This window comes from Carassius auratus, chromosome 39, assembly GCF_003368295.1.
Source record: "Carassius auratus strain Wakin chromosome 39, ASM336829v1, whole genome shotgun sequence".
NCBI classification, from domain to species: Eukaryota; Metazoa; Chordata; class Actinopteri; order Cypriniformes; family Cyprinidae; genus Carassius; species Carassius auratus.
This window is the reverse complement of record NC_039281.1, coordinates 11578436-11594565: the sequence shown is the minus strand read 5'-3', so window position 1 is coordinate 11594565 and position 16130 is coordinate 11578436. Positions and strand designations below refer to the sequence as shown.

The 16130-nt window shown below is 35.6% G+C and overlaps 1 protein-coding gene across 4 annotated transcripts in view; it reads right to left on the bottom strand.

The window, feature by feature from the left end:
- The window catches only part of LOC113057911 (teneurin-2-like), a 137895-nt gene that overhangs the window by 82124 nt on the left and 39641 nt on the right, over positions 1–16130 (bottom strand). For 2 of the 4 annotated variants that reach the window (XM_026225503.1, XM_026225506.1), the window contains exon 1: positions 630–988. The exons of 1 other annotated variant lie outside the window; for it this stretch is intronic. In XM_026225503.1, coding sequence (XP_026081288.1) covers positions 630–699 — 70 coding nt within the window. In that variant the 5' untranslated portion in view covers positions 700–988. Of the gene's footprint in view, positions 1–629; positions 989–16130 lie in introns of those variants that run through there. One more of the 4 variants, XM_026225505.1, reaches the window with a different exon arrangement.

The window sequence follows — 16130 nt, the reverse complement described above, 5'->3', positions numbered from 1 at the left end:
CTGAACTCGGGCCCCTGATCAGACGTAATAAAGATTTATAGCAGATCAAAAGAGAGGCTAATGCCATTAACAATAGATTATATTCCAGCAGAAATTACATTAACAACTTTTATTCCTCCTCTACGCTAAACATAATCCCTGGATTGCAGATTTGGACATGAGGCAAAGTTTAGAGGACTGTGCAGTGTACAGAGCATTAATTACTCTGAGTGAGCACAGCTGTACTAAAACTACTCACACACACACACACTGTTCAGTCTGACATGTTATAGTGTTCTACACAACCTGTGAAAGTGTAACAAGTCACCATAAGATAAGTGCTTCACATGTTACGCCCTTATGGGAAACCGATGCTGTTTGATTTCATATCCACTTGTTGTTACCTTGAGCTTCACTAGTCATAAATATAATCTATTCCTATCACAAAATGACATTTTTAGGGACATCATCAGGCACAATATGACAAAATGACAAACGATATATCCAATCACTTCCATGTTGTGGGCAGACCTTGTTCAGACAGCATTATTTCCCACAGACACAACAGCAAACAACAACACAGGACACAAAAAATGAGTAAAATGATGACGGTAGCCTCAGCAAATGAGATGTGAGTGGGAGGGGCTTACCAGTGGGGGGTTGGGCCCGGAGCAGGTATGAGTTGGGGGAGATGTGGTCCTCTGGATGGGGCTCCAGCATGGTGTGGGAGGAGCTGCTGTCCAGCAGGGGCACTTGACACTCCCTTATGGTAGACGGGGCTGGATGGAGGGGGACGGGTGGGGGAGAAGGAGCAGGGGGCAGGAGGCTGGAGGAGGCAGTGGAGGGAGGGAGGGGACGACCTGAGGAATGGACAGATAAAAGGAGGAGACAAACTTGTTATGATCATGTGACATGACGCAAGGCAGATATCAACATACGAACATGATAGAAATACAACACAACAAGCAGATCACACGGAATCAAGAGACATTAATGAAATCAATTATGTGATAACACACCCAGTAACGTGATCAACTGTCTTCAAATGACTTAAATGACAATCTTCGAAGTCAACATGAAATGGCTTTTACAACCTATTTTACTTATGTAATAGTATGCGTTTCCAAGTGAAACGTGAAATTTAATACGAAAAAAAAAAAAAAAATGCAGAGATTTGAATTAATCTGACTGGATGATGAAAAGGGTCTGCTTCATACTAGAATGCGTTCAAAATATGAGTTTGAAGTGGATTATGGAGGACTACTACACCCCTCCTGAAACACCTACTAAACCCCTCCTGAACCCATTTCTGAAGAGGCTTTTTACCCAATTTGTGGAGGCTGAAGATTAAGTTCACCCTTGAGAACATTATTATGCATCCCAATAGTAATACTACAAATGCATCATAATTTATGGTTATTGCCATGAACTTTATTATATTAACAGGGAAGCTTTTACAAAGGCTCCATTGCTTAGAACAGTAGCCTAAAACAAGTAGCTCTCTGGCTATTGGTTAATATTTATTTTCCATATTAAGTTGTTTCTAAGGCAGTGCAAGTTCAGTCATTTGGATGAATGATTCTGAAAACTTTTATTCTTTAGAACAACATGTATTGATAAAAAGTGCTCAAAAATATATGTATTTAGGAAGTAAATGGTCAATTTTTATGTCATTTTGATGAAGGATTATGAAAACTTTTTTTCTCTTCAGAACAACATGTACTGATAAAATGTGTTCATGTATTAAGAAAGTAAATAGGGGTAATTTTGATTTCACGTTGACCTTAAACATAACAGTCCCCTGTGATTTTCATGCCGCACAATGTGCTCATAAAACAATTCCCATAAAATGAGCTCAGTGTTTCTCATAAAAGCAAGCTACGGGGTCACAAACAAAATTTACGGCACAAGTTATATGTACTCATAAATGCATGCAAAATGTATGCGCTCACGCCTGTGCATAGATAATGTGGCCATGCTCAAAATGACATCACTCGCTGCATGCATTGACAACATACAAACAAAGTAAATAGTTGGAGTGTTCATGTACACGTGTGTGCGTTTGTGAGTTATGGAGTGCTTGGACTGCAGAACAGCAGACAGGAAGTGCTGCTCGCAGCAATTTATTTTTTTATTTATTTTGTCCAGTAAAACTCTAAAACACGCTGGGAGCACTGCATGAGCACATTCACACTCAGACACAGTCTACTTCATCACTGTAATACAGATATTTCAGATGTGATTTCCCATCAGGATCTTGTAATAGAACCATATACGTGCTATATATGACAATAAAGAGCCTGCAGTTATGAAGTGCATGGAACTTTTTTCATTGAGAGCAAATGCATGAGAGGGAGCTGCGGAGAGTCATTGGTTTGAAATGCATCTGAGCACCTGAGTAATTGCCATGACATCGGAGATAAAATTGCTAAAGTTTTTTTTTTTTTTTTTTAAAGAAGCGTGTGAAGTCAGTCCTCAGAAAGGCGGAGGAATTAGGAGGCTATTACCTGCCTTTATTTCTTCTAGAAAAAGACAGCATTGAGGGAAAAGACAGTGCTCACTACAATCATTCATGCCACACTGTGAGATGTCTGAGAGGCACTCTTTTAAGATGCATATCAGTAAAACTAAAAGGACAATGTATTGACCACCGTTTTAATTAGGATCAAATGAGGATTGTGCACTTTCTGTCTTTCAAGAGTAGCTTTAACTTCAAAAAAGCTGAATGGTACACAAACAGATTATCACGCACATACACATAGCTCCACTTTCATCTTCCTTTCATCGCATCAACCCCTGAATGCCTGTTAGCAGGAATGGGAAAGGATGAAGAGGTGCTTTTGTAGAAGACCTTGAATGCAGAAAGTGTATGAGCACAGCTGACTCAACTTCCCTCTTCAACGCTCGTCCTCCTTCTCCCCATGACTCCTTTGTGAGTACAGTATGCGGTCATTCAGGGATATTGAGTCGAGGTTGCTGGCTGTGCCTTGTGTTATTGATTTGGTTCAGTGCTGCCCTGTGCCAGAAACACACCTATTCACACACATAACACAGGGATCACTGCACTAAACTTATTTGATGTATATATATATATATATATATATATATGTATATATGTATATATATATATATATATATATATATATATATATATATATATATATATATATATATATATATATATATATATATATATCAGGGTTTCCGTATATATATATATATATATATATATATATATATATATATATATATATATATATATATATATATATATATATATATCAGGGTTTCCGTTGTCCGGTAATTGCCGGACATTGACCGGAAAAAAAATGAAATGTCCGACAAAATTAAATCTATCCGGTCAAATTGTCCGAATAAAATTGCCTAATAATCCCGCCCCCAAACCCCCCCCCCCCCCAACACAATCTGAATTTGAGAATAAGCCTAAAATGTATAAAGCAAAAATACACCGAACTTTGGCTATGTTATGAAGGAACAGGCTTGTTTGAAAGTTATTAAACATTATTACATGGCTTGGTTGAATTCCAATGTGGAATGCGGTCTGTTATTTCTTGATATCAGACCGCTGCGAAGCACTAGCGGCGCCAGGATTTTGATTGTATGTGGGCCTCCAGAAAACTGGATGGGCCAGTTAAAATAAGCCAAAAATAAATAAATAAATAAATAAAAACGGGTTCCCCTTTCATCTCCGTTTCAGCGCTTTTCTGGGCACTGAGGACAGCGATTCAGCCTACCTGAATTTAATGTGTAATTAGCATAGGTAAAAAAAAATTCGTTTTAAATTGTTAAAAAGACATTTCAAGATATATTTCATGTCTGTGAGGCCTACGCTGAGTTTCGTTAAATTAGGATGAGATGCACTCCAGTTCACTAGCAATGCAAGTGGCCGCGAGGGCGCCTGCATGATTAGGCCTGTCGTCTGCTATATTTGCTTCTTATGTATTAAATCCAGGCAATTGGTTGATAAAAAAAAAAAAAAATTAAAATTAAGATACAATTTATACAAAACGAAATTCACTTCAAAAAAGTATTTCTACTAAACAAAACTTAATTAAGTGGTCAAAATCATGTCTGACCCGCTATTGCGCATCTTATCTTACTCGTGCGGTTCACTTTTCATAATCAACATAAATTAAAAAATAACATTATAATATTTTAACAAATATTAAACTAAATAAGCTTAATGGCTACAACATGTATAGTAGACCTAGAATCTCTATTTGTACAAATTGCTGCACATTCATTTCATTCTGAATTTTGCACACATAAGTTGAAAGGCATTTGTTTGTGCATGCATGTAAAACATATCTGCAACTTTTATCAAGTTCACTGATAATTATGCGTGCATTTATGAATTATTCTCTTAATCTATAATGAAACAAGGACGAAACGTATGCTTTGTTTGTTTAGAATGGAATGGATCGCAAATAGATCCGAATGAAGAAATGAACCATAGTAGAAAATGTTTTTCTTTTCCGTCTATTTGAAAGTTAGGCTAATAAACATGTTGCATTCGGTGGCCTGATTATGTCATTTTTTACGTTACATAGCCTGCCTCCAGTCTTCCTCACCTTGACTAATTAAGAGGCGATACTTGACCGGCATATCATCAAAATGTCTGGAAAAGGAAACCTCTGCCGGTCACTTTGACCGGCACCATTTTTTTCTAGCGGAAACTCTGATATATGTATATATATGTATATCATATGTCGTTGCTGAATGAAAGTTTTTTTTTTCATTTGTTTCTAACAAAACTGACTTGAACTGAACTGACTGAAACTGTAAAGTCTAAATATTATTAAAAACTGTCCACATGATTGCTTAAAGTCTTTTTCTTCTCTTTTCTTACGTCTGACCTCATGATCTGTGGAAGAGGGAAGAATATTATATATAAACAAATACAGAGAGCTGATTGGATTGCTTGTTAAGCAGACCCCAGGGACATGGTCGGGGGTGTTAAATAATAAAGAGAGAGATGAGGAAGGATATGTTTACAGTCAGCATTTCACGAAAGCATCTATGCTACACACATCTGAGAACGAGTGAATAGGAAGAAACAACGAGAGAGAGAGAGAGAGAGAGAGAGATACAGGGTTCTTCACTAATGCACAGAGGAGATGAATCAACACTGAAAAGCTCAGCGAATATGCAGATGAAAGAGCGAGAGGTTAAGTGTGCTGCTGGCTGATTAGCTTGACTTCTAAAGAGACGGATGGAGAATCCGGCTATAAAAATACTGCATATGGGTATCTGAGGACAGAAGAGCAGCTGGAATTCTGGGAGGCTGTTCTTCTCAAACAGTAGATAGAAGCAGTGTGGATGGACAATGAGTCATTTTCTCTCAACAAAAACTGAGAATAATATTTGTTATGTTTCAATTAATATTTAAAACAGTTCAGAGGCAAACTGTTTATTGCCATTGAACTCGTTTTAACAAGCACATAATATTCATCACACAAAACCATGAAAGCATTTTCAATGGACCATCTCTTCAGTAATGAGAGTATTTATGGCACTGGACAAGAGAAGCCTGTGTGTGTGTGTGTGTTGGGGGTTATTACATTTTTAAATCACTTTAATTACAAAAAAAGTTACTTGTATTAGGTGGCCAAAAGCAATTATAAGAGACTTAATCTTTTTTGCAATTAGGCTCAGGGGCATTTTTTAACTATTGTAATTTATTTTTGCTACATTTCTATAAAGGTCAGTATAAATTGTGTTATTAGAACAAAGGCTCGTTAGAAGGGGGCTGGTTGGGGGGGTGCTGTTCCTCTAGATGATTCTTCTCATTTTCCGTCCTTCCTAAATAATTCCCTTTATCTCTCTGGGAGAGCATGTGCTACTGTGGATCTGCCGGACTGGAACGCTGATTTAACCTTGAATGTCCCTGAAAGGTTTAGCCCTTAGGTAGAATCATTTTTTTTTAAATACTTTATTCTATTTGATTTCCTGAAGAGTATACACTTTGTGGTACTTTTGAAAACATTGCACTGGTAGCCGCGCGATATACAGCAAAATGCAAATGAAGTTTAAAAATAAATTACCAGTAATAAAAAAAAAAACTTTAAAAAAAAAAGTTTTTATATAAAACAATGTGCGTGTATGCATATATATATATATATACATATATATATATATATATATATATATATATATATATATATATATATATATATATATATATATATATAAATAATGAGCAATAATTCTAATATTAAGAATTGTTATTGTATATTAAACTGTTGTTTATTTCAAAATGTAAGTTATTCCTGGACATTCAGCCAGTATCCATTACTCAAAAAAAATAAAAAAAATAAAAATAAAAATATATATAAAAAATATTTTATATATATATATATATATATATATATATATATATATATATATATATATATATATATATATATATATATATATATATATATATATATATATATATTATTATTATTATTTTTTTTTTTTTTTGAGGAATGGATACTGGCTAAATGTCCAGGAATAACTTACATTTTGAAATAAACAACAGTTTAATATACAATAACAATTCTTAATATTAGAATTATTGCTATATTAAACAAATGCAGCCTTGGGTTAGCATAAGATGCTTCTTTCGAAAACATTCAAAAGCTTTCGGATCTCTGACTAGAAGCCACATTGGCCGCTGGCCGGTCTCCTAGAGCTAAAAGACTTATCATCCATACTTTGGGTTCAGTCTCTTGTTATCCAGCATTTCTCCACCGCTGTTGCTTTTGGCTTCACTCCATTTTAACAAAACTCGATTTGCAAAAGTTCGTGGACGGACTACATGAAAGTGCATTGTGATGCTTGGTTTCACACAGCTCATAATTCATAAATTTAAGCCTATCCAGTGCCTTGTTTATTTTTATTGCTGCTGAGTCAAAATTTTCCATCACTTGTTGGAGCCTCTGGGTAAGTGCACTGAAAAAATTACATTAATGTAATACCATTATGAGAAAATAATTTCTGTAGATTCACAGATTATGAGACAGAAGTAGACATGCCGCTGAGTGAAGCAGTCCTGTCGGCAAACTCTCACGAATACACTCACAGACGTACCCTAATACTGTGACCCGGGTCTAGCTAGCACATGGGGTGCGGCACAATATCTCTCCACCCATCTGGCTGGTGAAGAGACGGTGAGCCAAAGAGGACAAAAAGCTCAGGAATAGACAGCTGGAGCCCAGTCAGATGGAAAGTGACAAATTACCACCCTAATGAGAGCCATTCATCATTTCTCCCAAACTCTCTCCCTCCCTCTATTTTCATCAACAACGCACCTACACGTTTAGCTCAGCCGTCATCCAACACCTGCACTCAAACATGCTGTAGATGGGGAGGAAAAGGAGGCGCATTAGACCTCAGAAAATAAGAAATGCAACACATAGTTTATCTAACAAGTGTGTGAGAGGAAATGAGAACAGAGAAATTTAGGATGGAATTAGGATGGAAAACAAATGCGAAATAAGCCAGTTAGTAAGTTAGTAAACTGCATGATAATGTCACCTCGCTCTCTCTCTCTATGAAAAAAAAAAAAGAATAATAAATTGAAATAAAATAATTTAATTTTAAATTTAATAAATTTCAAGATAAAGTGATTATAAATATAATTCATTATATACTGAAAGTGTCATCAAAGCCTAGTATAAGCCTAGTATTCTTATAAAAAATGCAGAGACAGTTCATCCAAAAATTACAATTCTGTCATTATTTAATAACTCTCGTGTCATTTTAAACCTTTAAATGAATTGTGCTTTGTAATCACAGAAATAAATGATTCTTTAAAATATATTTAAATAGAAACAAGTTTTATATATGTGTTTGTGTGTGTGTGTGTGTGTGTGTGTATAAAAGGTGGACTGTCTCTTTAAAAGTGCAGAGTTCCATCATATGACACACACTGAAATCAGTCCATTTCAGTTTCCATAGAGTGCATCCACCTATGTAATGCAGCTCACTATGTTTGGAATAGAGCTAAATATGGGAAAGGTGTCAGGAACCTGAGAGACAGCGACGTGAATCTCTCATGTGATCCAGGGCAGGAGGCCATCTTATGCCCACTGCCGCTAAGATGGCCACTGCTTGTCCCGTGTCTGTCTGTGCCAGAGAATTTTGAGGGCAGAATGTCTGGATGCTCTGTGATTGGCTCCATTTTCTCATTCTGATATTGTCTTGTCAACTAAGCTTAGTCAGGCCTGTTAAATCACTAATGCCCATTTCACACCACTAGCCAATGCTAATGGCAGAGCACACACATACACATACTGGCATGATCTAAATCCCATCATCCTGGTTTATTCAGCTGAAAATATCAAAGCATAGAACTTACTGTAAGCTTTCCACAATTAAGAAAGTTAGCTTTTCTCATCTTAAAAGTGACTTAACGTTTATGTTTCACCCCTACAAAAACCCTTTGATGTTGAACTTCAAGCCCGAATTCTCCTCTAGCTCAGAGCTCCTTCATAATCCTGCTCAGTTTTGTCTGTCTGAGAATGACTTCAGGAAATGCAAGTCAAATCTTTGAGCGTGAGGGGACAGAATGCAGTACTGAGACAAACCTCCTCACTTTAATGGTGGATCAGCCAAAAGACTGAACTTTAATGGATCTGGCAAATCCAGGTGTGTGAGGGCCACTGCAGCATCTCTTTTGTTATTATTCTTTGCAACATACTTTACTTTGTGTCCATCACAGTGAAGCTGCTCTTAGAAACCCCCAAGTGCCCATGAGCCTGAACAAATGCCATGAGAAACTTTCAGTTTCATCTTGCACTTATGCACTTGCTGCAATCAACCATAAAATAATACATTCAAGATATGCCATGTTATGTGTGTCAGTTTTGTTACTGTGAACTCAAACTAAAACTATATTTTTTTCTGAAAATTAAAGGCCGAAATATACATATAAATATTAGATGTGAAAACTCAAACTTAAATAAAAAAGACAAATGCTGCCTTGACAAAAATGACAAAAACGAAACTAAAAACTAAAATATAACTTAAAGTTACTAAAAACATAAAATATAAAAGCACATAGCAACATAGTTCTTAAATTGAAAAATACATAAATAAATACAACTAAACATGTAAAAATAAAATCTAATTTTAAATATAAATGCATTATAATAGTAGATAAATAACACAAAATAACAATAGTACAATATTTTTAAGCTGAAGTAAGCATTTCTGGGTAAACCATTCCTTTAAATACACTTCTGTTTGTTTCTTTTTTTTGTCAGTATCCTAAATGCTCTATAATGATAGCAATTCATCATCTATTGCTCATCTACAACACTATGCTTATTTACTGTTTGGGTCGTGTACTGCAGTGCTTTATGCAGGACACTGCACTTTGATTCATGATCATTGACTAAAACATGTCCTCAACCCATCGCAGGTTTCAGTCAGATCATGATGCTATGAGCATGTGCATTGAGGACAGTGAATGCAGTGCAGTCATAAATACACACACACACACACTGTCAATTAGGCTCAGGCCTCTGTCTGCTCTCTGCACGCCATTTCCATATAAATTACATCCACGTTGTCTTTCTGGATTGATGACACTGTTATGGATTCCACACGTTTTAACTTACAGAAGAGAGAAGGAATAAATAAGCTCCATCACTCAACAGCCCCACCTGTGAGCCCATAGATACACTGATACATGCACTTGTACAGTCTCCTAAAAATCTGCTTAATATTTTAACCTGGAACAATGATATCTGGCCTTGCAAAACATTGCATCATGAAAAATATTAGCAAAATATAAGACAAACAGGACAACCATCTGTGTCCTTGTTCAGCACAATCAAGGTCCTATAACCCAGACATTCACCCCTCACAGTTTTTTGTTTTTTTTAAGCAGCAATTAAAAAAAGAAAGAAAAAAAGTGTACTTCACACACTATAAGTGTTGAGTTTGTTGACTTTAAAAATGACTACATAACTATACTGTAAAATCACTGAAAATATATTATTATTTAGTACCACTAATATCATTGTTAATTGTATAATAATAAAAGTAATAATAATGCAATTTAATATAATATATGCATTTAAATTTTCTCTCTTTTGGAAAATCCAATCAAAAATATGAATGACTCATCCTGCACTGCACATATTTTCTGCCCAATCAAATGCTTTTATAACAATTTCACACCCCCTTAAAATCACCATGTAACCAATCAACATCATGCATTTTGGTTATTTAGAACTTTGGTATATCCATCTTACACTTCCTGTTTTAAGAGGAAATGCATAAAAAACAGGAAATAGAATTGCATTCATCAAGAGATTTCAGGTTTAATGCAGCCAAGAAGCAGAGTAAGTTGAGCTGCATTTTAAATGGGAGAGATATTGCTATAAAGCAAGAAGAAACACACCAATGCTTGTCGTTTTACTCCCAGAACAAGTCCTACAATATTCATAAAAAGCTTTTTGGCAACCACACACATCCGTAAGCAATGCTACACTTATTTATTTACAAGGCTAGAAGAAAAAAAAAAAACACTCTAAAACACTACATTAAAAAGTAATATGTACTCCGACATCATGAGGACATGCCGCCAACCCCATTCGTCCCATGGAAAATAAACTTTTCTGCTGACACACACACTAACATTTTGCTTTAAGGAAGAAGTTCATGAGACGATGAGCTGACACACACACGCAGAAGCTTCAGGGCCAAACTGAAGAGTAGAGTCGCAGATATGAGGCTACTTTGGCTAGGGTAAATGCAGAAGTGATGTCACTGCCTCTTAGTGTCTTCGTCACCGTCTGTTCTTTTGCCTAGGATCAACTTTATACCTGTTGCTGGAGATTGCAGGGCTCTTAACACATCATCCAAAGAGTCAGCATTCAAAACTATGTAGATATGCACTTCCTAAAGGAAGGATCAGTGTTTTCAGGCCAGTAAAATAATAGGATAAATAACAGAACAGATTTAGGAGAAATCTAGCATTAGGTCCCCTGCTCACCAATGGATCTTCTGTGAATGGGTGCCATCAGAATGAGAGTCCAAATAGTTGATTGGCTAGACTAGACAACAGAAGAATGTCATCTTATGGATAGAGGATTTGCAATAGTTTGTTAAAACATCTTAACAATTAATTTGTTTATCACACACACACATATTTTCACATCATAAGCTGTTAATTGATGGACTGGAGTTGTGTGGATTACTTGTGGATTATTGTGATGTTTTTATTAGGTGTTTGGATTCTCATTCTGACGGCACCCATTCACTGCAGAGGATTCATTGGTAAGCAAGTGATGTTATGCTAAATTTCTCAAAATCTGTTTTGAAGAAGAAACAAACTCATCTACATATTGGATGTCAACAAATCCAAAGCTAAGCACAATGATATAAACAAAGCAATTACAAGAAGACCAATCTAAAAGGCTTGAATACACAACATGCCTTTTAAAATCCGAACAGATTTTAAAACACTAGGCATCATACACTTTCTGACTTTGTAAATTGTTAGAGAGGAAAAACTGGGCAATACAAATTAAATGACTGAGGATCATACATTTCTCACAAAGTTAGCACACATCAAACTAAAATCCTCCACAAAACAGAGTATGAATGGAGTCATGAACAGCAGGTTCTGTTCACTCAACTGTTCGGTCTGAAAGTATATAAATTGCTAATTATATTATGACTCTGTGACTCTGATAAAAAGCAAATCTATTTTTAGCAATAAAGCGCAGAAGAAGAAAAAAAAATCTGCCCTCCCATCCTCTCCTCTTTCATAGTGTGGTCTTTGGAAATCTCTCACCTGCACTGAAGATCAAAGTGTTCAGAATAAATAAATAAGTAAATTTCTCTCTACATAATATAACAGCCACAAAACCACTAAATCACAACTATAACTCTTGCCTTGTTTGTTTGTATTTTTTATTTAACGTCACTCACTCATGTTACACTTCAGATTTTGAAGTTTTTTTTTTTGTTTTTTTTTGAGAAAACAAAGTTTATGTGTGGTATATACCAATAATTCACGCAACAATTAAAATTCTGTCATCAGAAGATACTTTGAAGAATGTTGGTAAACAAGCAGTCAATGGCTACCGGCAACTGTTTGGTTACCAACATTCTTGAGTATCTTCTTTCTTGTGTTCACCAGAACAGCTTTAAGTGTTATAAAAATGAAAATAATAATGTTTCTAAAAACATCTACATATCAATTTATATGTATACAGTACATTTGTTTTATAATTATCTTTTATTTGTTATTGTTATTTCTTTATATATATACATTCCATTATAAACCCTCATAAAATGTGCGTTGGGAAAAACCAACAAACTACAATAGTCTCCACTGTCATTAACAAAAGAACAAAGGCAAAGACAATAGAAGAAAGATTCTGACTGCATCTTACATAGTTTGAATGTGTTTCAATATTACTTTATTATGCTGGTAATGTGCTTGTAATTTGGTGGAAACTATGGTTATTTTTTTGTTAGGGTCATGCACACATCTCTTTTCTCTTAAGTGCGAACAACAGATGCAAATGAGAAGTATTTATAGACGTGACAAGGCCGTGTGTGAGAGTCAGAATGGGGTGTTTTTCTACCTCTCTCTTTCACACACACACACACCCAATCAGGGGCTGTGATCTGAAGTGCTACTATGAGGTAAATTCATCAGCCCTTTGCATCAGCTGACCCTGAGGAGAGAGTGTGTCCCTGCGCTCGAGTGTTTGGATGAACCCTAAACACCTGATGCAACGCTCATGTGTAATACCTGACATTACATCACACACACTTACTGTACAGCCATAAACCACGACATCAAACAAATGATACCGGGAATTATAAATGAAATCATAATCGACACACATCGCTCTTTCTTTCTAGTTCTTTACTAAATCATTTAAGATGAAGGAGAGTCTGTGCTTTCTATGAGCTGAAAATGAGATTTTTAATTACTGCATGACCTGAGGTATATTAGCAACATATTAATGTGCGTCATTAACCCAGTGGTAACTAACCCCGTCAGCTCATTAACTACATGTGATTGGACCTGAGTGAGCACAGGCGAAGCTCCAGCTCTCATCACAACCACCTGTGATGATAGCACACATCCGCTAATTAGAGACCTCTGAATGTGAACACACTGTTATCTTGTGGCCAGAAGAGCAAATACACAAGGTCTTTATGAAGAGAGAAGATTTTCTTCAAGAGTCATTACTTGAAGAAAAACATATGCAGTTTTTAAACAACAATTATGTTTTATCACACAACACTGCAAATAAGTTGTTGCACAAGTGTGATTTTTGCTTTTATATTTTTAAATGTTTCATGAATAATTCATGAAGTAAATTAGTCTCTAAACATACTAAACATGATTTTTTTTAAATCGAAATATTAAAGTAACTATTTAAGAAACTAAGTGTCTTCATGCGCATCAAGGCTGCTATACTTAAAAAAAAAAAAAAAAAAAAAAAAAATTATATATATATATATATATATATATATATATATATATATATATATATATATATATATATATATATATATATATATATATATATATATATAAACGTGTTTCTATTTAAATATATTTTTACACATCATTTATTACTGTGATTACAAAGCTGAATTCTCAGTATCATTACTCCAGTCTTCAAACATGATTTCTTCTGTAGAAATCACTATCATATAATAAATATTTGGTGTTCAAGTAACATTTCTAATTATCCGTGCTGTAAATAGATGATGAATAAAAACATCATTTAGTTCATTTAGCATCAAGTTAATGGATCATTAGTTAATTGAAAACAAAAACAATATTGCTGACCTAAGTAGTATATAATAAACCTTTAAAGGTGTCAAATGTCCATTATAGCATAATATAATATAATTTTGTGTTAAGAAAGTTTTAAATTTATTATTCTTTTTAGCATTGTAAGGCATTAAAAATAAGTTTATAATTATACATCATATTTAAAGGCTTAATAAAAAGTATTTTCAAACACGCATTTTTACCTACATGCATCCTTATGAAATAAGGTCTAATATAGGAAATACGGTCTAATTTAGATAATATATTGTCTAATAATACAAAGAAGTTGGTGTTACACACACAAACAAACAGACAATTGTTCTGTAAATGCCATTCTAAACACACACAGGTTCATGGGAATGCCTATGTACCCACATATTCATGCTCTCTCTCTTTTTAACTCTCTCTCTCACACACACACATCGTGAGCAGATGGCTGTGTACATTAGTAGATAGGCTGCTTAATAAATGCACCTGCACACCTGATCTCTCTACAATATATGGAGTCATTCTGAACAGCTTTCGTTTCAGAATAAACGCACAAGAGACCGCATTTAACCTTGCGAAAGCCAAACAGGGTAGAACTCAATAAGCCTCCCACAATTCATCCTCAGAAACTCACTCTCCGACTGACCTAACAATCAATACATCTACAGAGTGTTTCACCAAAATCAATTCTGTGACCATATAGAAATAATCCTACAGTCCGAGACCATATCTGAAGTAAAGAGTGCCTTACCTTCTCCGGTCTCCATACTGCAGCAGTCAGCTTTATTTCACCCGTCCATGACAGGAGGACAACACGTCTGTCAGAATGTCTGTCTCATTGATTCATTTACTCTAGGAGACACACTTACAGTCTCACTGTGCTTCTGTCAGTGTCCCACTTCCACAGAGACTTCGGCTAAGAGTGAGGAGCTAGGAACTCCCTCTCTCTTTCTCTCCTCCCTCCTCCTCTCTTGGGTCCAGTTCCTGCATGTAGTGCCATTAGTAAAGGGTCTCTGTAGAGGCAGGCGGACTCTTTTTATCTGCTTTTGGAAGATGCCAGTCACATCGTGTTTGTGAGGACTTATGAGGGGTTTTCAAAATGCCTTTCTTATTTTGGTTTTTTTTTGCAGGCTCAACATCTTATTTTCACATTAGGCTTCTTCTTCCCATGTGCCTGCATCCATCTCTCTGAGGAGGGAAGTTGTGAGGACAAGCATCACATTCACACCCGGCTGTGACCTGATGTAGCAGGAAAGGCTATGAAAGCACTTAAGAGAGCCGTTGTTTGAGAGCTTATGAGGTATAGACACCATACATTAAACAGAGTGCTTTAAATGAGTGTGAGGCCTGAGTGAAGACGAGACGGACAATAATATCCTGGAAGTTCACCACAAAAGCTCTTCAGGTTCATTCCGCCTGGTTGCATCCTCAGACGGCACACCCACTGACCGCCCACAGCCCGTCCACTGACCATCTGATGCATACTAAACACACATTTGAAGGCACTTTCTGGTTTCTGCAGATTGTAATTTAATCTGCCTGGAAACAAGTGTCATATTTACTAGGAACCAGGTTGGTAAAATTAGTGCTTTTAAAATACTCCTGGATTTGCCAAGTTTGACCAAATTAGTGACAACCAATAATATATATTAAATCATATGTGTGAAAAAGTGACATAAAGCTAAGAATGGTGTCTCATACTTGGACATTTGATTTGTGCTTAGCATTTAACCCATCCAAATGCACCCACTGTGAGAAGTGAAAACACTCTTACAACTCTTGGTCCCACTTTATATTAAGTGGCCTTAACTACTATGTACTTACATCAAAAAAGAAGTACAATGTACTTAGTGTTCATACTGTATTGCAAAACACTGCTGCTAATGAGGTGGGATTGGTTAGGGACAGATTTGGTGTTATGGGTAGGATTTAGGGTGGGTTAAGTGAAAGTGACAAAAGTGAAAGTGACGTGACATTCAGCTTCGATTGCGAGTCCGACTCTCTAACCATTATGCCACGACTTCCCGAAGGTGTAAGGGATGGGTCAAAAGTATAATTCTAAATATAATTACTGAAATTAATTATAGCTGTAATTCCATGCAGGTATTTTTAAAATATAAGAACAATTTAACCTGTTAACCGTCACTCACGTTTTTGAAGATAGACATGAATGTGCATGATACAAACCTAAATTTTTATAATTCATGACTGAAAACATTTTGTAACATGATTTTAATGTACCCGTATACGGGACGGGGTGACATTTAACAGGTTAAAAACATGTACACAATAAGTGTTTTGTACCAAATGATTAATTTGGTTGTATGTATATAGCAGT